The sequence below is a fragment of the Plasmodium vinckei genome (assembly GCF_900681995.1).
Source record: "Plasmodium vinckei vinckei genome assembly, chromosome: PVVCY_14".
Classification (NCBI taxonomy): Eukaryota; Apicomplexa; class Aconoidasida; order Haemosporida; family Plasmodiidae; genus Plasmodium; species Plasmodium vinckei.
In genome coordinates, this window is record NC_051306.1 from 1,699,199 (window position 1) to 1,722,658 (window position 23,460).

The following is a 23,460-nucleotide window of genomic DNA, read 5'->3' on the forward strand; positions in this document are numbered from 1 at the left end:
TGTTAGTTTTATCCTATTCAACAACATAGTTAAATAGCTAAATCATAATGCAAATTTTTTTGAACATACAATTAAAACATTCCTTTTTCTGAAAATTTAATATAAGGGAATATATGTACATTTATAAAAAATATATAAATCATATACAAATGGAAAAGGCTTAAAAAATATAACTAAATATATTTTATACATTTTTTAATCGTATTTAATCAAATAGGGACTCGAAAAGAATGTATTACCATTTATAGGAAAGGATAATTTCTCATTCCTTTTTAATATACAATTTTAGTCTGTTTTTAAGTTAAGATATGTTTGTTATTTTACCAACTCATACAAAATGTATAGAAAAAATAATATACATTTATATGTATATATAATATTTTACGTATTCCTATAATATATACAAGAGCCCGATATGATTTTTATTTTTTAATCTCTTTGTTGCCTTGTTGGATATTTCATTGTTCTTAATTTTCTTTGGAAAACTTTTTTTAAATTGTTCATAAATATTGGTGCTAAAAAATAACGGAATTAAAAAAAATAATAATAGCTTTATATTTCTTTAAATTTAATACGATAATATGGGAATGTTGTTTTCTTAAATTAATTGGATTTATATTTATGTGTAAAAATAATGAATTCAATCAATAAGCATGTTTAAAAAAATGTATTATTGTACTGTTCTTAATTTGAGAAAATAACACAATTTGTATATTCTCATATAATCTATATAATATTTATGCTTAGTCAATATATTTTATAAAATTTAAATGTTCATATGTGTATAGCATAATATAGAATATGGAACAATAATTTTGTAAGGGAAAATATATAATTTTTTGTAAACTTTGAGAAGTAACATATTTTACAAAACCAGAATAAAATGCTTGTATGTAAGTAGTATGAATAATGGAATACACAATCAGGCTATATTATTAAAAATGTTTACAATAAATTTTGTACAAATTTAATAACATTTATTTTATGTATCCTATATATGATCTATATTTTTTGTCGTTGTCATTTTTTTTTATATTTTTGATAAATACTCATAATGAAATTTCGTAAAAAATTGAATGCGGAGGCTCATCCAAAATATCGAGAGCATTATATTTCATATAAAGAGTTAAAGAATGTCATAAAACTAATAACAGGTAATAAGATGCTTCATATATTTGTACTATATTGCTTAACATATTTATTTGCTTGTTTTTAAGCCACATATTAAGTTGGGGCATTCTTAAATCATACTATTGAAACGGTTGGAATGGTCTTTTAAATTTTCAGCATGATTTTCTGCATTTTTCTACATTTTTCAACTTTTTTGATGTGCCTTAGGAAATGATACGTCTACTTATACGATAAAAGAAATAACCTCAAACTTTGGAAATATAAGAGCTCTAAGTGGAGCCGAATATAAATCACCAGAATCTCGATTTCAAGACATCCTAAATACGGAACTAGATAAAATTAATAGTTTTACTATTGCAATAATAAAACAATGGTTTACAGAAGCTAAGACATATTATAAAGAATTAAAAAGAGGAGATGAGAAATCTATAGATATATTAGATATAGAAAAAAAATTAAATAGATTAGGTAATACATTAATATTTATAGAAAAATATAGAAATATTAATTTTATGGGATTTCGTAAAATTACAAAAAAATTTGATAAGCATAATGGTAAAACAGTTAGCTCTTCATTTTATATAAATGTTGTAATAAAAAGTCTTTTTATGACTTTTGATACAAATTTATTAGTATATATATTATCGATATGCTTTAAATATTATAGAAATGTAAAAAACAAAAATAACATTATAGAGGTTAATGAAAATACAAAAGATGAACATACTGTTTTAAATAATAATGTCCAGCCTAATAAAAATGTATCAAATTGTGATAAAACTAATAATTCAATGATAATTGAAAATGCTAATGTAGTTAAAAAAGATGTAAATATAAAAGAGAATAATTTATCTACTGATATACCCAAGATGGAAAATTTGTGTATACAGACAGAAAAAAGTGTTGAAAATACAAAATATATTGTAAAACTACAAAATGTAATGTCAGTCAAAGTAGAAATATGTAAACATTTTGTTTTTCAATATAGCAATTTAAAAGAATCTGATATTCTTATAAATTTTAATAATTTAATGAATATAATATCAAAAAACAAAACACAAAATGATTACATAACTATATATTTCGACGATCCAATGTTAAATACTTACAATAATTATATTAATCAAAATTTACAAAATAATGAATGTTTTAGAATACGATCATATATTTATTCAAAAGGTGATGATGAGCGAAATATTAAAAAAAATACACATATCCAAAAATTTAATTTATATGAACCCAGTCATGATAACAATGAACAATTTATTCCTCCAGAAAAATTAGTAAACCAAGATTTAGAAATAAAAACAGTAGATGATTTATATTCAGCATCTATCCATGATACATGTAATAATGATAAGAGCATTATAAATGATTCAAAGTTTCAAAGAAAAAAAAATTCTGATAATATAACTTCTAAAACAGATGAATCAAATTTGGCTAGTACAAATAATAGTGTTAATAATATAAAAAAACAAGATGATGGTATAACACAAAAATTTATAGAAAAATACATTTCTGAGATTAAAGAAAAGAATCTTAAAAGTTATATTAAAAGTAAATTAAATAGATTGCATTTTTATGGTGAAAATGTAACAGGTTATATCGACGAAAATATATGTTATTGGGCTCATAACGATAAACGAAGTATTTATAATGATGATTATAGTGAGGATGATGAAGAAGATAATTGTATAGAAGGGGGTGTAAAAAGCGATGCCAATAATTTAAATGAAAACAAATATATTTGGACTGGCAAAGGGAGTAAGAAATATTCTTATTTTGATCATGCTATTATTGATATTAGTATAAAAGAAAATATGGATAAAAATATAATACTTAAATTAAATAATCTTAAAGAGGTTAAAGAAGTTTGGGGATATTCCTCTTTTCTTCAAGGTATATCTTTATTTTATTCAAACCAAATATCAACTTATCCACACTGGACAGTTTATACACACAACAACCTTACAAACCCGAAAAGCATTGATAATTCAAAAAAAAAGAAAAAAGAAAAGAAAAAAATGGAATACTCCTCAGAAAATAGTGCTAATAACGGAAGCAATGTGGTTCTCTCTGAAAATACGAATAATTATACAAATGGAAGTCCCCCCAAAAAAAAAAGAAAGAAACAGAAAAAAAAATTGGAAATTAACGGTGAGTATAAAAAGGGTATTACATACACCGGCGCGTCTGCACGAATTGCACACCAAAGTGAAGTTATATTTAGAAATGAAATAGAGAAAAATAAGCCTTTCAATAATACATATCATAGTATTTATGATTCTAAAAAAAATATGCATCCAGACTGGAATGGCAATAAAAATTACAATAATTCTGATAATAACCGAATGAAATATTCCAACGCAAATAAATCCTTCCCAATCAATACCTATACAATAGAAAACCCCAATTTTTATGAGCCTCTTCTAGATTCAGAGGATGATACGAGATGTGAAAACTTTAAGTCACCTTCTGGTAGCATTTTTTCATTTTTTAAGCGTTTATTTTTTAAAAAAAATCAAATTGTTGATAATAAAATCCCCAAAAATTCAGTAGTTCGAGTGGAGCCTAAAACATTTTTTGCTAATGAAAGAACCTTATTACAATGGCTAAATACTAGTGTATTACTTTCAACAATTTCTATAACTCTTCTTAATTTCTCAAATTTTTATGGTTTTATCTCTGGAATTATTATGGCACCTGTTGCTATTTTTTTTATTATATATTCATTTTATATTTATTTAAAAAGAGCCAATGCACTGATTAATAAAGAACCCATAGATTACACAGACAAAGTTGGTCCCGGAGTTTTAGTCGTTACATTGACATTTGCATTGTCAACAGTTGTCGTACTAAATGTATACAGTCGTTTCATTGGGGGCCCATACAATGGAGAGGCACCAGTAGATCAAAAATGAAGCGGAAATATATGCATGAATTTTAATAAATTTAATTTAAACAAATTTGTGATATTTCAAAAAAAACATAAACATTGTTTTATATTAACAAAGTTTAACTCGCCTCGCAATGGTGACGAAATTGCTATATAAAGATAAACCCCTATATAGTATATATTCGAAACAAAACATTATATAAAAATATATATACATAAAAGGAGTAAATCTTCGCAATATGTTTGTATTTAATTCGATACATATAACATGCATATATATATGTGGAAATAACTGAAATGGAAATTATCTTTAACAGTGTTTTAATAATTCGAAGGAAAATTATATAATTATTAATTTTATAAATATGTGTAAATGGTTATTGCATCTTGAATTAAAATCATGTGCATATGTATATATGCTCGTGTAATGCATATTATTGTTTCTTTTTTTGTCATATAAATTTTAAAAAAGTTTAAAAAACAAATCACAAAAAAATATTAGTATCTAATATTTAGGTTATTTTTCTTTTCACTTTCAACTGTTGGGCACAACCAATATTTATCTGGAGCTATGTTATCACTTCTATGAATGTCAGTAAATATGGCTGGTGCTTTGCTGCTCTTATCGGTAGTGGGGGCATCGTCTCTTGGAACTATTCCCTAAGAATCAACAAATTTATATGAACAGAAATATGTACGCATATATGTTTATGTTGAGAAAAAACGTGGTATTTATTATAAAGTCATATTTATTACCACATAACACGAATATATTAAAAAACACAAACAATTAACTTCTTATTTATTAATTACCATTTTGGTATGAACAAACGAATCCCTTCTGTTTTTTCTAGCATCTTGTTTTTTATAAGTTGCATATGCATCAAATTCTGAGAAGTTTTGAACAATAATATTGGAACAGCCAGGCTTTCTTTCCACCATAATTTCTGTTCTGCCACTTGATTTATCTGTTACCGCATATTTCGTAGAAAAATATTTATCGATTTCACTATCATTAACATGCCTAGATAATGCTCTTTTTGGTGTTAATACATGTCCTTTGTCAGAAAAAAAACATTTTGAATCATTTAATTCTGCATCACTTACATTATTTTGTATAATGTCCTTTAATAATTCCCCATGGTGGTTTGTATCATTTTTAACTCGTCTATTTCTTACATCGATATCATTTTTAATTTCTGATTGCAAGCCTGCATAATTCATATCACTGTTTCTATGTTTGAGACCGTATTTTAAAAAACATCCATCTGCTATATTTTTTTTTTCATTAGGGCAATTATGCAAAATTCCATAAATGTTATTACCATATGAAAAACTATTTCCATTAAACGCAGATCTTTTTCTGACATCAAAATTTTTTAAATAGTCCAAACGTTCAGAACTTAATCCAGCATAATTATATTCTTCCATGTTTCTAGAAAATTATATAATAATGTTCACAATTATCAAACAAATAAATGAATGGTGCGAACAACAAAGTGTGATATATGTATATGTGTGTAGTGAGATCAAAAATAATGATAAAATACAAAAGTATAATATTCAGTTTGTAAATATATAAATATTTATAATGTATATTATTATCTATACATGAATGTACAAATAATGATTATAATAGAACAAATGTCCATTTAAAAATATATGGATATATGATTATTACAAGCTAAAAAACATGCTTAATAACAATTTATAAGACAAATAATTTTTTAAGAATTTTACATTATGCATATATATATGTTTACATATGTATTATTTATTTTTTTGCCATTTAAATATTTTGTAGGATTTCGTTACTGTTGTTTTTTATGTATATATATATCAATTTTCATTTTAAAATATAAAATCATTTGTTTACACACATAAAAAGATTCTTCCGTTGTCCATTTTTTTATACCGTTGCATATTGGTGCTATTTATTTTTTTTTTTTCTTTTATTTTTTTATAAAAAAACACATATATTGTCTGAACGTTCAGGTGTTTATGCATTTGCAAGTATTTACATGTATATATAATAAATAAAAAAAAAACAATTTTAAGGGATATAATTTTTTAAATAACATATAAATATAAATCTTATAGAAATTATTTAAAATATGAGAAAATTCTAAGCAATAAATATCAATTTATTATATAATTGGCACATAACAAAAAATAAGATAATTTAAAAATGCTTTAAAAATATATTGCCATAAATGGTCCCTTATTACATTCTTTTGTCTTATCCTGTTTTGTTCATAATTTTTTCCATTTTTTTTTTATTATAAGAATATTTTTAGCTAGATATAAAAAAAAATAGCTACACATTTAATTCATTATTAATATGAAAAAAATGTTAGACAAGAACGAGTTTTAAATACTTTTTATGGTAAAGATTGTATTTTTAATGAGAAGTTATTTAAAAAAAATTATAAGTGAAAGTATATTGATAATTTATATAAAAATAAAAAAAAGTAATTTAATATGAATTTTTTTAATCAATAGCAAATGGGACAATGCCCACACCATTCCTCGCATATATATATTTTGGAGGGGATGCATGAATTTATTACTACAAACATATATATTTATGCATATATATACAAATTCATTTGATTATATATACATATCCACGATAAAAAAAATAATTCTACAATGTTTCGCATATAAAGTTATGATTCGTGTGACAGCACATATCAGCGGCAATATTCATAGCTTTATAAGCAATATCCTTAGCAGATAAATTTTCGATATCGTATAAAGCTCTTGCGGCTGCTATTGCATATGGGCCGCCTGATCCTGTCCCTAAAACATTTCCAGATGGTTCTAAAACGTCACCATTTCCGGTTACCTCTAATAAAGTGTCCTTGTCAGCCACTATTAATACTGCTTCCAAATGTCGTAAATATCTATCAGTTCTCCACAATTTTGCTAGTTCAACACAGCTTCTCAGAAGTTGATCTGTACATCCACAAATAAAACAAAAATGCATATATATTTATGTTGTATATTAAAACTCTTATGCTTTCATGCAAAAATATAAATGTTTAAATGCTCCAATTTCGTATGTATACTAAAATGTAAATTATTTACTTGGATATTCGTCAATTTTTGTTTCGAATTTATCTAATAAGGTAAAACAATCTGCTGTAGCGCCTGCGAATCCCATTAAAATGTTATCTTTTAGCCTTCTTATTTTTTTTGCGTTTCCTTTAACTATCTAAAAAATTGTGAATATGTATGATGCATTATGAATAAATGGAAATAATTGATATCAATAAACCAATAACTATGCGTAGTGAAAAATAAATACTGTATTATGTATATACATAGTATATTTTTCATGCAATTTGTCCAAACCATTGTTCCTTGGGAAACCATACCATCACCGATTAAACACTAAAAACGAAAAAAGTAAAAATAAATGTGTAATAATACATTTAAAATGTTTTATTATAACGAATATATAGATATATAATTTAAATGGGACTTGAATTTTCATTATATTCACACATTTTATATTGTTTTCCTTAATAAAATTTTACCACTTCATTGTTTTTGCGTACGCATAATATCGTAGTTCCATGTCGCGGTATCACAATCTTTCCATTATCGGAAAAGTAGCTTCTCTATATGATTAAAAAAATATATATATGTATACTCTATATTTGGTCCTTTATACGAAAAAAATAAAACATAGTTATGAGAAATAAGAATGTAAATATTTATTTGTATGTACTAACTTGAATTGCTGTGGTTATTTGTTTTCGTGGTTTAACTATATTTGAAAGGGATTTAAAAAACATTTTTCTCTTTTGTGTTAAGGCGATTAAAAAGGTAAATTTAATAACATTATTAAGACGTATTCGCGCTTAAGTGTAGAAAACACTTGTAATGTTATGCATACAAATGTGAATTAGTATTATTCTTTTTTCTCAAAAACATGAAATTATAGAATATGAAAAGAAACAATATAACTATAATAATAAACAATAATAAAATATAAATTAAATTACAGTAAATCATATGGTATTCATATGAATTTTTTTATGCATTAAAAGAAAAAAAAACGAATTAAAAAAGAAAAGTCTCCATAAAAATTTGGATTTATTAACCTATTATATATGTATATATATATATTTATAATATATCATCACGTGAAAAACCTTTTAATAAAATATTAAATTATTCATATGTAAGTGAATAAAAGGAAAAGAAAATTAATTTATCGTTTTGAACATATGCAAAGGAATAAAACTGTGAAATATCGCATAGTATGAAACTATTATTTGGGGGTTATTTGTTTTATTGTACTAAAATATTTTTTATTCATAATTTGAATTGTTCTTTTTAGTGAAAAATAAAAAAATATTGACAAACAAAATATAAATATTAAGAAACATATTTTCATTAATGAAATTTTAGTCTTATAAATCTGAGGTATCATTCCAAAAGACGAAATAAAAAAAAAATATTATGAAAAACAATAGATAAAAAAATGTTGTAGTAAATTTTTAGATAATTATACATGTGTAGGATTGTTAACGGAATTCAATTTATTCTCCTCTATAACATTTTTTGTAGTTATGTTTGTATGTATATGTATCACATAATTGATTTAAAAAAAATATGCAAACACACCCACACATATAAACAAAAACAAAAATAGAAATGGAAACATAATTATTTTTCAAAATGTAAATATTCACAGACATATGAATGCATTCATTGTATGTACCACTATCCTTATGCAATAATTCAAGATATTGGGTATTTCATACAATTCTTTGCATATAAGGAACTAAAAAAAATTGTATTTTTATGATAATCCATGGCTATTAATATATGCCATGTTGTGCAAATATAGTTACCATATTAATCAATAAACTTTGATCATCTTTAAAGATTTGGTTACATTCTTCTGGAACCTTGGTTTCACTAATCTCATCAATAACAGTTATTTTTGTATCATCTTCGTACTCAAGAACTAAATTTGGTAGTTCTACTAAGTAAGAAAACTGTTTATATGATGGCACATAAAAATCGATAATATTTTCTCCATATTTTAATGTTTTTATAGGATAACAATTATATATATCCCATATTTTTAAGCCATCTTTACCTAAAGAAATCATAAATTGATTTTTATCACTAACATAACATTTTATTATATCATTTTTATGACCTATAAATGTAGTAAAATTTTTTAAATTAAAATATGGATGACTTTGAGAATAATTTTTTAAAAGTTTATTATCTTTAAAATTTTCGTATTTTTCATCCTTAAATGTTTTATTCTCTTGATCATCATTCTTTATTATTTTTACATAATCGTTGTTACACTCATTTATGTTTGCAAGGTGAGGTTTTCTACCCTCTTTGCATTCATTACTATGTCCATGATCATTGTCAAGCAAGCTAAGAATTGGTATTCGGAATATTTTCTTGCCTTTACATAAATATAAGTGTGTATTAAATGGATAGTTTGAACATATATATGAGCAATTCATTGAATATGTTTTTAATATTTGTATTGGTTGATTTGTTTTTAGTCCCCAAATATATAAACTTCCATCATTAGTTAAAGAAATTAATGTAAAATATGAATCATATATATTTGGTGTTATTGGAAGAATTTGCTTTATACTTGTATTTATATCATGTTGATAAAATAGCATTGATTTAGTTGCACTTTTTTTTCTTAACATGTCATGTAAATTATATACATGAATTATATTATCATCACTATATGTATATACAACATTTAATGTTTGATCAATTATTATATCTTTTATACATCCAAAATGTGCCTGAAATGAACTAACTAATAGTCCTGTTATAGAAGACCATATATATATATTTCCTGTTTTATCACCCCCAAAAATTAATTTTTCATTTTTTGTTAATTTAATTACATTTATATATACTCGTAAATGTTTTGTATATATTGCATTACTTTTTGCGGATGAATATTGTGTTATAATTTTTCTATTTGCATTTAAAATTAAAAAGTTTCCATTTTTAAGCATACATATTTTTTTCTCATTATCTTTAATTGATAGTTCAAACTTATTTTCACATCTCTCGTTATCTGCATTTATACAAAGTATATCGTAGTTGTCATAAATTAGCATTACTTTGTTCTGTTCCATTTTTTTATTATTTATTTTCCTATATCAATATTTTCTCTGTTCTAATGTTTTTGCGTCATTTATATGTACAGTTGTGAATGTAACTTTTATTACATTGAGTTATATCTTTTATTCTTTCTTCTTCTATATAAAGATTGCCAGAAAATAATTGTTTGTATTCTCCATATGTTATATAAGATTAAAAATATAACTCGAAATACTTATGCGAATGTGATAATTCTTCCTAACTCTTGATCAATAACAAAAAATATATGAATAATACTAAAATATGGATATAATTTTTTTTCTTAAAATTTTTAGGTGGTATATTCATTTGAATGCATTTTAATAAATACTTTAAAAAAAAAAGATAAAATAATATACGAAATATGTTCCAAATTTATATTCTATATTTTCTTCTACTTTTGTTTTTAAAAATAATTTTACAATTTTTTTTTAACTATTTATAGCAGTCCAAAAAACATCACAATTTGTGGAGAAAATTATTTTTATAATTACATAAGCACTAATACGTGTATATACTTTTTTCTCGTGGCTTTAAATATACAAGGATTTATAGAGTGAATATGTTTTTTATTTTTGTTAAATATTGTAAAAAAAAAAACACTAATAAATTGGTGAATTGTATAAAAATAATTTTACCTATAATTAAAAATACACAATGACATAATTTTTTTCTTTTTAGTTACATTCAAAAAATTGGTGATGTTCTAAGAGTGAAATATTATGCAACTTAATTTGATCGTATTTTCATATAAGAGTGAATATATGATATTTGCATTAAACTTAAAGGAATAAATTTTTTAATTTTATTATATAATATTCGGAAATTAGTAAAGTATTATAGAAATATTGATATATATGAAAAACAGCATTATAACCACCCATTATTTCAGTGATGTTATCATAAGGTTGGTATAATGTTATCTTTTAGTAAAAAAAAAAGAAAAAAGAAAATATAATACATTATATTACTACATATTGCAATATAATGAATAGTACCAGACTGCGTCACATTGAAAATGCATTAAATAATTTTAATTTCATGTCCCCTTTGGACATTTATATGCGTTTATATTTTAAAAGTAATAACATAAAGAATAGAGATAAACCTTATATTTCAGAACATGTCTACAACATTATTAAAAATAAAACTCTTTTAGCATACCTGTCTTCCCCTGTTTCATTGTACACCAATATAATAAAAACCTATTTTTCATCGGATAAGTAATAATATAAATAAAGTCACATAATATATATGCATATATTTATTTAGACATAAAACTTATCATAAATTTATAATATATATTTTTTACGATAAATTACAGATGGAAATACGAAATGAATAATGAGAAAATTCCTGCACATGTCAGATACTCTTTCCCAAAGGAATTATATGATCAACTCATAAACTGTTATGGTGAAAAAAAAACTATTACTTTAATGTCAATTTTGAATGAAAAGGCACCTGTTTTTTTACGAGTTAATACTAATAAAATATCCAGAAATGATTTATATAAAAATTTAATGAGCAAAGGTATTAGTGTTGAAAAGTGCGTAAATTCCCCAAATGGATTATTATTAACAAAAAATCAAATATTAAAAAATATTCATGAATATAAAAAAGGATATTTTGAAATTCAAGATGAAGCAAGTCAAATAGTTAGTTCAAAAATACCTGTCAAACCAGGTGATAAAGTACTTGATTATTGTGCTGGGTCAGGTGGGAAAACATTAGCTTTTTCAGGTTCTATGGAAAATACAGGAAAAATATATTTACATGATATACGAGATAGAATGTTATCACAAGCAAAAATTCGATTAAGACGTGCTGGAATTCAAAATTATATTCTTTTAAACTCAAATCATATTTTATTAAAAAAATTATTTGGATATATGGATATTGTGGTTGTTGATGCTCCATGTACTGGTACAGGTGCGTTAAGAAGAAACCCAGAAATGAAGTATAAATTTACAAATGAAAAGTTATATGAATATATGGATTTACAAAGAAAAATTTTTGAAAAAGCTTTATTTTATCTTAAAAAAAATGGTAAAATTGCATACATAACATGTAGTATATTGGATGCTGAAAATGTACATCAAGCAAAATATTTTTGTCAAAAACATAATCTTTATTTATCGGAGCCACCATTTCATTCTTTGCCACAATCGAAATCTATGGATGGTTTTTTTTTAGCGATTTTTGAAAGAAAAGAATGATAAAGTATCAGTGGAATATGAGAAAAAAAAAATCGCTATTTACGTATTAATATGTGTATTATATTTAATACTTTTTTTTTTTGTAAATTAAAAAAATGGAATTGCATTACAACAGAATAACGGAATAATTTAGTTCATAGTAAAGCGTTTTTTTTGATTAATTTATTTTAATCATTTCAGATATTTTATGAATCCGTTTTTTAGTGTAAAATGTTAACAGTATTTCTCATTGTACCCATTTCTATTTTCTGTGTTTTAGTTTCATTTTTTTTTTTATAATTATGATATTTACAACTATATGAATATGGGTAAACCATTTAATGTTTTGTAATTTAAATAAGTTGAATATGCATATTCTGTCTAAGCCCATGTATACATATATATATATATATATATATATATAATGAGGTATGCTTCCATTGTTTTTAGGAAGTATACATTTTTTTAAGCAACTTATTTGTATTATTTTTTATGCCGAATAAAATTATAAATATATTTACAGATAAACAAACTAAACTTAATTTATTTATCAAAGTTTTATTTTACATTTTTTAAATGTTATTAATCAAACTATACAATGAGGATTTAAAAACATCGAAATATACATATATGATTTTTTTTCCATAAATAATGTTTTTACAAATTACGCAAATAAATATGATGTTTGAATGGAATATATATTAATGTTCACCATCATTTGTTCTATATATTTTTTCTCTATGTACAATATTATCATCATATTTTGCTGTATTATAAGTTCAAATTTTCAACAAAAGATTTTACCCTATATATATTACAATATAATATATTTTTAACTAAAATATTTTTTAAATAAAATATGTATAAAATTGTTTAATATTTTCAAATTAATGTTTTTAATTTTAGCATTATATATATATATATAAACATTTTTAAGGTTAAGGCTATGCAGCAATGTATTTATAAGGCGGATGTTTGGGAGTGCGAATATATTATGCATACTAATATGAATAATTCGTGACTGGGTGATAATAAATAAAAAAAATAATATATTTATATATTTTTTAATTTATGGGATAGAAGAAATTACAAAGCATATATTTAAAAGGTATTATTTTATTTTTATATGATATTTTATAAAATTATATTTTTTTATTGTTTTTCTTTTCTATCTTTTTTTAGATTTAAGTGTTTTTTTTACATTTTTATGTTTATTTCCTTGTTCAATTATTGCTTGTAAGAATTCGCAGGAGTATGAATTTTTACCCTTAATATATAACCAGAAAATTTTTTAAGTTCAATTTTTACTCTTTGAATTGTGATGTACTTATATTTGTTATATATAGGTACATGATTACAAGCAAGTTTTGTTTACTACCTTTTTGAGGAAATAAAAAAATATATATATATACTTTTATATGTTCACATGGGTATATAGTTATCTATGTATGCATGATAAAATGTAACTAGTAAAACGCTGTCGTGAGTTTTTTTTTCCGTTGCTAACGACACTTTTAGTATTGAATATATAAATGCATACTTACGGGGCACATTTAACTATTTACCGAATTATTGACTCGTATTTTTATGTGCATAACTGATAAAGCATATATATAATTTTTTATTATTTTATATTTATTTATTATTTATTTTTTTCTTTTGAACGACTGAATTATTTGAGAAGCTGAAGATGAGTGAATTAGTTACATTTGATTCAAATCACACCAAATCAATCAATGATTGTGAATTAGATTATTATAGCAAGAAGTTGGCAACATGTTCTAATGATAACACTGTAAAAATATTTGATGTAAGTTTGGCAAGAGAGCCTATATGTATAGCTGAGATAAGAGACCATACTTCTGCTGTTTGGAAAGTATGTTGGTCTCATCCCAAATATGGAAGTTTACTAGCTAGTTGTTCTTATGATAAAAGTGTTATAATATATAAAGAAGTTAGTATAAATAAATATGATATGATATATATAAATAATGAACATAAAAGTAGTGTTAATTACATTGAATGGTCACCATCAGAATATGGTTTACATTTAGGATGTGCATGCTTAGATGGGAATTTAAGTATAATATCTTATAATTTTAATAAAGGACCAAATGAAGGGGGTTGGCATAAACATAGTGTAAGAGCCCATTTAAATGGTGTATCATGTTTAAGTTGGGAAAAACCATTTAATTTGATATCAGAAAATAAAAACATAAATGATAGTAATGATGCTATAACTTCATTTAGATTAGTTTCTGGAGGATATGATAATCAAGTTATTATATGGATGTTTGACAATAATACAAAAGAGTTTCATAAAATATTCCAAATGAATGATAAACCTCATAATTCATTAATAAAAGATGTTGCATGGAGACCTAATTTAAATGATTCTACAAATATGATTGCATCTTGTTCAGAAGAAAAAATCGTTATATTGTGGGTAGAAGATACAAGTAATAATAGATGGAAAAATGGCCAAATTATAAAATTGGAACATAAAGTTCATAAAATTAGTTGGTCTCCAAATGGAACTATATTAGCAATAGCATGTGGCAATGAAAATTCTTATTTATATAAAGAAAATATGGAAGGTGTTTGGGAAGAAATATGTAACTTATTAGATAATGAAAAGAAAAAATTGAACGAAAGTATTGCTAATGTTGATAATGTCGGTGCACCCATAGAAAATAGTGATAATATGGATGGATACAATAATAATGCACCATATATGAATACAGAAGGTCAACACATGGTAAACAATAATATAAATTATCCTAACCAAATGAATAATATGGTATATGGCAATGAAATGGCAGATAATTCAAAAATTCCTAAAAATATGAGTGTAAATACTCCAATGATGCAAGAGGATCCAAACATGTTAAAACATTCATCAGTACAAGGCCCACCTCCAGCTATGCCCAATAATGCATTTAAAAATAATCCATATGGCCAGGGAAATCCACCCATTGCTCCACCTATAAACCCTAGTTCAATGAATCCAAATATGGCCCCTCCAAAAATCCCACCACCAGGTATGCAGATGAAAAACACAATTTTGTACTTGTAGGAAATATATATATACATATATATCACAAAAAATTAATAATTTTTTTTGTTTTTTTGCAGGCCCTGCACCCCCATCACAACTAAACTCAATTGAAAAACCTCATCCTCCTGATAATCCAAACTTTTCAGGCCAACAAATACCAAACCATATGAGCAATCCAGGTGCTGCATTGAAATATCCTCCCGACCAGCAAGCACCCCCAGCGGCAGTAAATAATATGCCTAATAATAATGCATATAGTTTTAACCCAGTAAATAAGCCAAATATTCCTCCATCACCTCCACAAATGACTGGAGGACCAAATTCCCCACCAATGGGACCACCACATGCAGCATTTCAAAAAGGATCTACTGATCCATTGCAATACCCACCTCCAATCCCCAATGCTAATAATAATATGCATAATAATCCACAAAATGTACCACCAAATTTTTCAAAAATGCCACCCCCAATGAATCCAGGTCAATTCCCAAATATGAATGAAAATAAATCGAGTTTTAGTTCACAACAAATGCCAGGTCCACCACCTCCAGCATTTCCCCCAGCATCTAATGATATGAGCGGAATGAATAAAGTTGGAAATTTTCCAAATTATAATCCAAATATGATGAATAATCCAAATGCGCCTCCCCTCAAAAATATGAGTACAGGCAATTGTCCTCCAATGAATTATGGTCAAGGCCCAACACCACCAATGAACCCGCCAATGAACCCACAAAATGATCCAAATTATATGAAACCAAATATGCAATATAATTCATATCCTAATTATAATTATCCGCGTCAATGAAAATGGCTTCATAGCAACATAATAAAACAAAATGATATGAGACGAAACATAATTATTTTATTTTTAAGCTTTTCAGTGAATATTTTTTTTATATTGTCATAGAACCATAAATAATTTTATGCTATTGCATAGGCATATAGCATATTTTAATGCTTAGGCAAATAAAGACGAAAAAAAAAAGCATTATATTCCTTTTTGAAACACCCTTATGTCTACCTTTTAAGTTATATATGTGTGTATGCATGTGAACATACATGCATGTATATGCATTTTTTTATATTATAATTATATATGGATTATACCATTTGTACAAAATTCATCGGCCAACTTTTTACGAACTCTTCAATATTTTTTAAACATGTAAAATTAAAAAAAAAATGAATACAATAGAACATGTATACATAATTATATGTATTAATATTTTTTACTGAAATGAAAATTCGAAAAAGCAAAAAAGAATTATAGATTACATTTTAGTATTTGTTCAATAATTGCATTTTTATATGTTAAATAAAAGGTAAAGGTTAAATTTTCAAAGGTATAAATTTTTTGTTTTTTTTATAAATATTTTTTTCATTTTTCACTAATTAATATATTTTATATGCCAAAAATATATACACTTAGGAAAATATTTGAAGGAATATCCTTAATTTAATAATTTTGTACAATTTATATTATTAACCTAAGATTTTATCTGTATTTAAAATTTCTTTGTATCCTTGTTTGCTCTATTGTATTTAAATATTCATAAATGGGCATCCGTCCAAATATGTGTTTACGCATACATAAATATATACAAGTAAAGTAATTTTAAATTTCAAGGAGAAAATAAATATATATTATAACAATAAGCTTGTTAATTATTTGTTTATAAAAAATTTGAAAAGAAATTAAAATTTTGAATAATAAATTTTGTAAAAAATATGTAGGTACATTTCCGCTAATATACTTGAAGTAGTATTTTGCTTGTATGAGTATTAAATATATATAAATTATTTATAGGTTTTTTTTTTTCTTTTATGCCCCTTTTAATTTTTTCATTATTGATAACCTCAAAAATTCAAATTCTTTGAAACTAATTTTAAGTATAACATAATAATAAATATAAATTAATATAATTTATATTGAGATTTAAATATTTTTTTAATTTTTGGCAATTATTAATTGAACTTTTCAAAATGATAGGAATCAATGCGTTTTTTCATAACAATATAAAAAAATATATTTAATCTTGAACTCGTTATATCATATATATGGTATATATATAAATATATAAAACATAGATATACAATATAAGTATAGTATGATATAATATATTTATATATATTCATACCCATATATATATTAATTCACCAGTTTAACCATTCATCAAATTATATCACAGTATAATATATCTCTTGTATCATTTGTACAAGAGGATATCTACACCATACGCATAAAAAAAAATATGCCCCTATGGTAACTACTGGTAAGGGGTTCGCTTTTTAAAAAAAACAAAACATAAATTTGCAAAAAATAATAATAATACAGTAAATAACATAAAAATGTCTCAAGAAAGCCCTTATGCAATTATTAATGATGAAGCAAATGATTGTACAGAAGATAATTTAAATGAGTATATCAATGAGTTTAAGGTAAAAAAAAATTAAAAAAATAAAAAGTGAGCATAAATGGTTTATTCTATAGAATAGCCATCTACATTTATATATGTGGCATGGTTTTACCCCTCATATAAATGTATATATGAAATAAAATATGTTTGTGATATAATAATATTCCTATTTTTTCCCTTTAGAAAAGAGAGCATGTATACCTTTCCTGCATATCTTCCCTGGAAAAGGAAATATGCCAGTTCCACACCTACTTGAATGAATGGAGGAGTATGCATATGTATGAAGATGAAGATGGAAAACCATCAAAAGATATAATAAATATAAATTCTTTGAGAAATATATTAATTGATCCATCTATAAATTTAGAAATAAAAGAATTGCGACAAAAAATTTATGAAATAACAAGAAAATGTAATATAGCAGAAGAAAAATTACAAGGATGTACGTTTGATGCTCAAGCAACAGCAGGACAAAGACTTATCAATAAATGTAAAAAGTTACAAGATGAAAATTATGAATTAGGTAAAACATTAGAAGAAAATACATTACAACCAATATCAATACAAATAATAAATTTAAAACAACAAATATCTTTTTATAAAAATGAATTAAAATCATTAAAGGAATTAAATGTAGATATAGATGAAGATAATGAATTATTAAGTCAGCAATTAGCAGATTTAACAAAAAAATATACAAAAATTGTTGATCAAAATAATAAATTAGAAAAAAAAAATACAAGATTAAATAAATATATTAATAAATTAAAATCGAAATTAAATAAATCCGATTTACCAATTGAAGAAAACGGGAATTATAAAAAAGGTCAAAACTATGAAGAAGGTTATCGCAGTCATGATGAAAATATTATAAATAATAGTGGCAGTGATAGAAATGATAGTAATTATGGAAAGAATTATAATAAGGACAATTATAGGGGGGAATATAATGATGATGGATATTCATCTGGAAATACACGAAGCAAAAAACATCGAAATCACAAATATAATGACGTAAGATCTTATAGAGACATGTCTGATGGATATAATTCACGTGAAAGAACAGGCATGCATAATATGTATGGAAATGATGATGATTATGAAATGAATGACCCAAATTATAGAGACAGAAAATATAGTGGTGATGAAGAAGACTATACATATGAGCATGATGATAATTATCGAAAGAGAAATTCATATGATAGCAGAGAACGGAAATACAGAAAAGCGGATAGAAGTCATCACAGAGATAAGAAATATGATAAGTATAAAATAAAGAGCAAAGATAAAAGCAGAAAAGATAGGACCCGAGATAAAGATAGAGATCGGGACAGAGATAGGGACCGGGATAGAGATCGAGATCGAAATAGAGAAAAAGCAAAAGATAAAGAAAAAGATAAAATGAAAAATAAATACAAAAGTAAAAATAAAGAAAAAAGCAAAGGAAAAGGCAAACGAGATAGTGATTATGATAGTAATTATTCTGAATCGAAAAAAAAAAATACAAAAGATCGTGATAGTATTGATCATAGAGATTTTTCGAGAACAAACATGCCAAAAAACGATGACGCTAATGATAAAAACAGTGAACACGATAGATATGTGTATTTATATAAATAATAAATTGTCACACATATATGTATATGTTTTATATAAATTGTTTTATGTAAATTTCGTTATTCCAATCGTCAATAATAATTTATCAATGCAATATTTATTGCAATATCTTTCCTCATAACTTTTTTTAATTTGCCCTATTACTATTTTATTTTTTTCGTTGTCATGTTTCCTTTTTTCAATATTATTTCTGTATACCTTATTTTTTAATTAAAAAAAATATTTGAATGAATTGTTGCATTTTACTACTATTTATTTTATATATATTTCCTTTCCCCAATTTATAATACCATTTTTTGGTTAAAACATTAAAAAAACAATTATTCCAATCTTTTATTTGTTGTTTCACCATCATTTCCTTTTTGTGTCATAAGGCAAATCAATGCCTTGCTAGCAAAATTCGCATGCATATATAATATAAAGAGTTATGAATTATGACATATTTTATCCATTAATTCATTTTTATATTGTTTTCCCCCTTTTAATCGAAAAAGGGAGAAACACGTGACACATATGTATATATATATAGTTATCAAATTTGGTGGTGTAATATATATAAATACAAACAAATAATCTAAAAATTGAAAAAAAAAAGTAAAATATGTTAGTCTGTAAAATATTTTTTTTTGATAATTATATATGAAATTGCAAAAATTGTAACATATACATATATAGCCCTTTTGTTATGCAAATAGTATTATTACATAGGGATATATATATTATTCTACGAATTTATAGATGATGGTATGCATATATTAATTTTATTTTTTTTTCTTTTTATTTTACGGTTTTAATTGTATTTCTCATTAATTATGTTTAATTTAATTAAATTTAATTTAATATATTTTTATTACTATTAATTAATTTTATATTATTATTTTAATATACATTTTATAATTATAATAATTACGTAGAAGGGTAACTAGCTATATATTTCCACTTGAGAATATTTTAAGTTAATTCCAAGTGTTGTATAATGATATATATATGTTGGGAGTATCTCCAAAGTTTGTAAAAGAAGTCATATAAATATATATATGCAAATATAGAGAGAATAAATAAGTGAATCAAATGAATCCAATAATAATATATTTAAACAAAAATAAAATAAGGACTTGAAGAAAGTTATATTATAGGAAAAGCGATAATTTTTCAACAAAAAAATTATTTATTTTTTTTGTTTGAATTTGAGGAAATTTGTATATATACTAGTATATATATTTTTTCAACATGTTCATATAGTATTTGGAAATTTTAAGTAAATATATTGCGTTTCTAGGAGTGGAATCAAGAGGACACATTTTGTATATATAGCATTGTTTGTTTTATGCATATGTAGTTTAAGAAGTGTTAATATCTTAAAGCTGTATGCATCATATGTATATACACATTGGATAGTGATTTTGTTCTATTCCCTATTTGAAGGTTTTCCATTTGATAATTTTACAAACCTATTATATATTATTACTTTACTTTTTGATTAATGTATAAATGGATAGGGAAGATAAACAATCAGTTTATGAAACGAAGAATAACAAAAATTCGAATGAAAAATTCGAAAATTATGGATATCAAAAGAAAATAAGTAATGTTGTTAAAAATTCATTAATTAAAGGAGAAAAAACTGCTTATAAATTTCGAAACAGAGGATTAACACGTGACAAAAGAGCAACTGTTAATTCAGTACTAGATAATAGAACTCTACTTATTTTAAAAAAATTAAAAAATACTTTTTTTAATGAAATATATGGAGTAGTTAGTTCTGGAAAAGAAGCATTCGTATTTAATGCTCATAAGATTTTAAGTGATGAAGAAATAAAAAATGTGAAAGAAATTTTATTCAGATATGCAAAAAAATGGAGTACAGATAAAAGAGAAATAAATGAAAACACAAATTTTGAAATAAATAATGTAACCAATGGATTATCATCAGAAAATTCAAATTGCATAGAAATAAATGATGTTAGTGATTGTAAAGAAAATATTGATAGCGATGAAAATGAAGAATCATTTGACGATCTTTCAGAAACAGAATCGTTAAAAATAAATGATATATTGAGGAATAATGAAAAAAGAGAAACAATAGATTTTGAAAACAATGAAAATGAAATAATTGACATAAAAAATGAAATTAATGTTTTTGATATAGTAGATCAATTAGATAAATTAATATATAAAGATGAAAATTATATTTCTAATATATTGGAAAATAAAAAAATTGCTGTATCATTTGCTACAAAAATTTATAATACATCTATTTTAGTGTTTAAAAAAAGATCTAAATATATAGAAGGAGAATTTCGATTTCGAAATGCATATACAAAAAATACAAACCCAAGAAAAATGGTAAAACAATGGTCAGAGAAAGAATTTAGAAACTTAAGAAGAATATTAATACATGGATTAAGATGTCCATATCCTTTAGTTTTAAAAAGCAATTTTATAGTTATGAGTATGTTAGGAAATTTAGATGCATCATGTTCAAAAATGAAAGATTTAAATGTTTCTATATTAAAATGGAAAGAATTATATATTGAATGTATATGTATTTTAAGATTATTATATTCAACTTGTAAACTTGTTCATGCAGATTTTTCAGAATATAATTTACTATATTTTTATAATCATATATATATTATAGATGTTTCCCAATCAATGGAACATGATCATCCTCATTCTTTAGAATTTTTAAAACGAGATTGTTTAAATATTACAAATTTTTTTAAAAAAAAAATTGGATATGTTAAACATTCAAAAAGTACATGGATAAAACAGTTAAATTCGATGTTAATGAATGCTGGAATAAATCATGCTCTCACATTAAATGATAATAACGAAGAGCCAGTAGTAAATAATAATGTGATTTCTTCAAACATTATTACTAATACTAATGGAAGTTTGAAAATAAATTGTAACACCAAAAATGAAGTTAATCATAGTGTAGAATGTGACAAAGAACCCATCGATGAAAATTTTTCGAACGAAGATTTTTATAATAATGTACAAGTTCTTCCTTTGAAAAAATTATTTGAATATATTGTATCTGCTAACTTACCTGAACATATAGCATATTTTATGGAGAATGACAAGAAGGAAATATATATAAATCCTTTAGAAATGTTATACCTTGAATTATTTGGAACAATAAAAAATTCAACTCCAATACCTAAATTAAATTATGAAAAAATAAAACAAAATATGATATATTTTGAAAAATTAAAAAGAGCTACATGCTACTATGTAACCAAAATGGAACCACAAAATCGATTGCGGTTGAAAAAAAATCCAAATAAAGTTCAAGTAGAAGAGCAAGTTTTTTTAAGCTCATGGACTCCAATGTATTTAAATGAAATCAAAGATATTAGGAGTATTGAAAAGGATTTAAAACTTTTAAAAAAGGGGAAATCAATAGTTATGAATTTAAAGGAAAATTATACTAACAATAATAATAATGATAATGATAAGAATAACCACGATGATCTAAGTAATGGTATTTGCAAAAATCATGTTCAAAAAAAAAATACAATTATGTCAGATATGCAAGGGGAAAATCTCGAAATTTCTCAAACACAAGTTGAGGAAAATGAATATCTAGATTATGAAGAAAACGAAATTGATGAAAATTCCGAACAAGTACAATTATCCGAGGAATTTTCTGATGAAAGTAAAGCAGTTATACTTGGTGAGGAAAATAATAGTTCTACCAATGATCAGGAAAATGTGAAATTTAAAGGAATAATTCCAGAAGGTATTACAAGAAAAGAATGGAGTAAATTAGTGAAAGAACAAAATCGAGAAAAAAGGAAACATAAAATTCCAAAATACCAGAAAAAAAAAAAGAAAAAAAAAGCACATTTAAAAAAAAAATAAAGAGAAATATTTGTCTACTCTGTATGTACATGCATAGTTGTATGCATATATATATATATATATATATTTTACATTAATTTTAATATTTTTTTCAGTTGTTTCCATTGTTTATATGAT

General features: G+C 24.0%; 8 protein-coding genes across 8 annotated transcripts; 5 read left to right on the plus strand and 3 right to left on the minus strand.

Moving 5' to 3' along the window:
- Positions 1-1,054: 1,054 nt before the first annotated feature.
- PVVCY_1404700 (vacuolar transporter chaperone, putative) lies at positions 1,055-4,052 on the plus strand (the record flags this gene model as incomplete). The annotated part of the gene is made up of 2 exons (XM_008624561.2): positions 1,055-1,154; positions 1,339-4,052. The coding sequence occupies 2 exons, from the start codon at positions 1,055-1,057 to the stop codon at positions 4,050-4,052; spliced, it is 2,814 nt and encodes a 937-aa protein (XP_008622783.2).
- A 473-nt stretch (positions 4,053-4,525) lies between these two features.
- On the minus strand, positions 4,526-5,458 carry PVVCY_1404710 (subpellicular microtubule protein 2, putative; the record flags this gene model as incomplete). The annotated part of the gene is made up of 2 exons (XM_008624560.1): positions 4,526-4,687; positions 4,841-5,458. 2 exons carry the CDS (start codon positions 5,456-5,458, stop codon positions 4,526-4,528), a joined length of 780 nt encoding a protein of 259 aa, XP_008622782.1.
- Positions 5,459-6,674: 1,216 nt separating this feature from the next.
- Positions 6,675-7,830, minus strand: PVVCY_1404720 (ATP-dependent protease subunit ClpQ, putative; the record flags this gene model as incomplete). Its single annotated transcript, XM_008624559.1, has 5 exons — positions 6,675-6,985; positions 7,118-7,244; positions 7,385-7,423; positions 7,570-7,653; positions 7,768-7,830. The coding sequence occupies 5 exons, from the start codon at positions 7,828-7,830 to the stop codon at positions 6,675-6,677; spliced, it is 624 nt and encodes a 207-aa protein (XP_008622781.1).
- Positions 7,831-8,862: 1,032 nt separating this feature from the next.
- Positions 8,863-10,176, minus strand: PVVCY_1404730 (WD repeat-containing protein, putative; the record flags this gene model as incomplete). Its single annotated transcript, XM_037634897.1, has 1 exon — positions 8,863-10,176. One exon carries the CDS (start codon positions 10,174-10,176, stop codon positions 8,863-8,865), a length of 1,314 nt encoding a protein of 437 aa, XP_037490936.1.
- Positions 10,177-11,167: 991 nt separating this feature from the next.
- On the plus strand, positions 11,168-12,399 carry PVVCY_1404740 (sun-family protein, putative; the record flags this gene model as incomplete). Its single annotated transcript, XM_008624557.1, has 2 exons — positions 11,168-11,403; positions 11,505-12,399. The coding sequence occupies 2 exons, from the start codon at positions 11,168-11,170 to the stop codon at positions 12,397-12,399; spliced, it is 1,131 nt and encodes a 376-aa protein (XP_008622779.1).
- A 1,669-nt stretch (positions 12,400-14,068) lies between these two features.
- Positions 14,069-16,244, plus strand: PVVCY_1404750 (protein transport protein SEC13, putative; the record flags this gene model as incomplete). The annotated part of the gene is made up of 2 exons (XM_008624556.1): positions 14,069-15,419; positions 15,514-16,244. 2 exons carry the CDS (start codon positions 14,069-14,071, stop codon positions 16,242-16,244), a joined length of 2,082 nt encoding a protein of 693 aa, XP_008622778.1.
- A 1,544-nt stretch (positions 16,245-17,788) lies between these two features.
- On the plus strand, positions 17,789-19,476 carry PVVCY_1404760 (pre-mRNA-splicing regulator, putative; the record flags this gene model as incomplete). The annotated part of the gene is made up of 2 exons (XM_008624555.1): positions 17,789-17,878; positions 18,040-19,476. 2 exons carry the CDS (start codon positions 17,789-17,791, stop codon positions 19,474-19,476), a joined length of 1,527 nt encoding a protein of 508 aa, XP_008622777.1.
- Positions 19,477-20,964: 1,488 nt separating this feature from the next.
- PVVCY_1404770 (serine/threonine protein kinase RIO1, putative) lies at positions 20,965-23,343 on the plus strand (the record flags this gene model as incomplete). Its single annotated transcript, XM_008624554.1, has 1 exon — positions 20,965-23,343. The coding sequence occupies one exon, from the start codon at positions 20,965-20,967 to the stop codon at positions 23,341-23,343; it is 2,379 nt and encodes a 792-aa protein (XP_008622776.1).
- Positions 23,344-23,460: the final 117 nt, after the last annotated feature.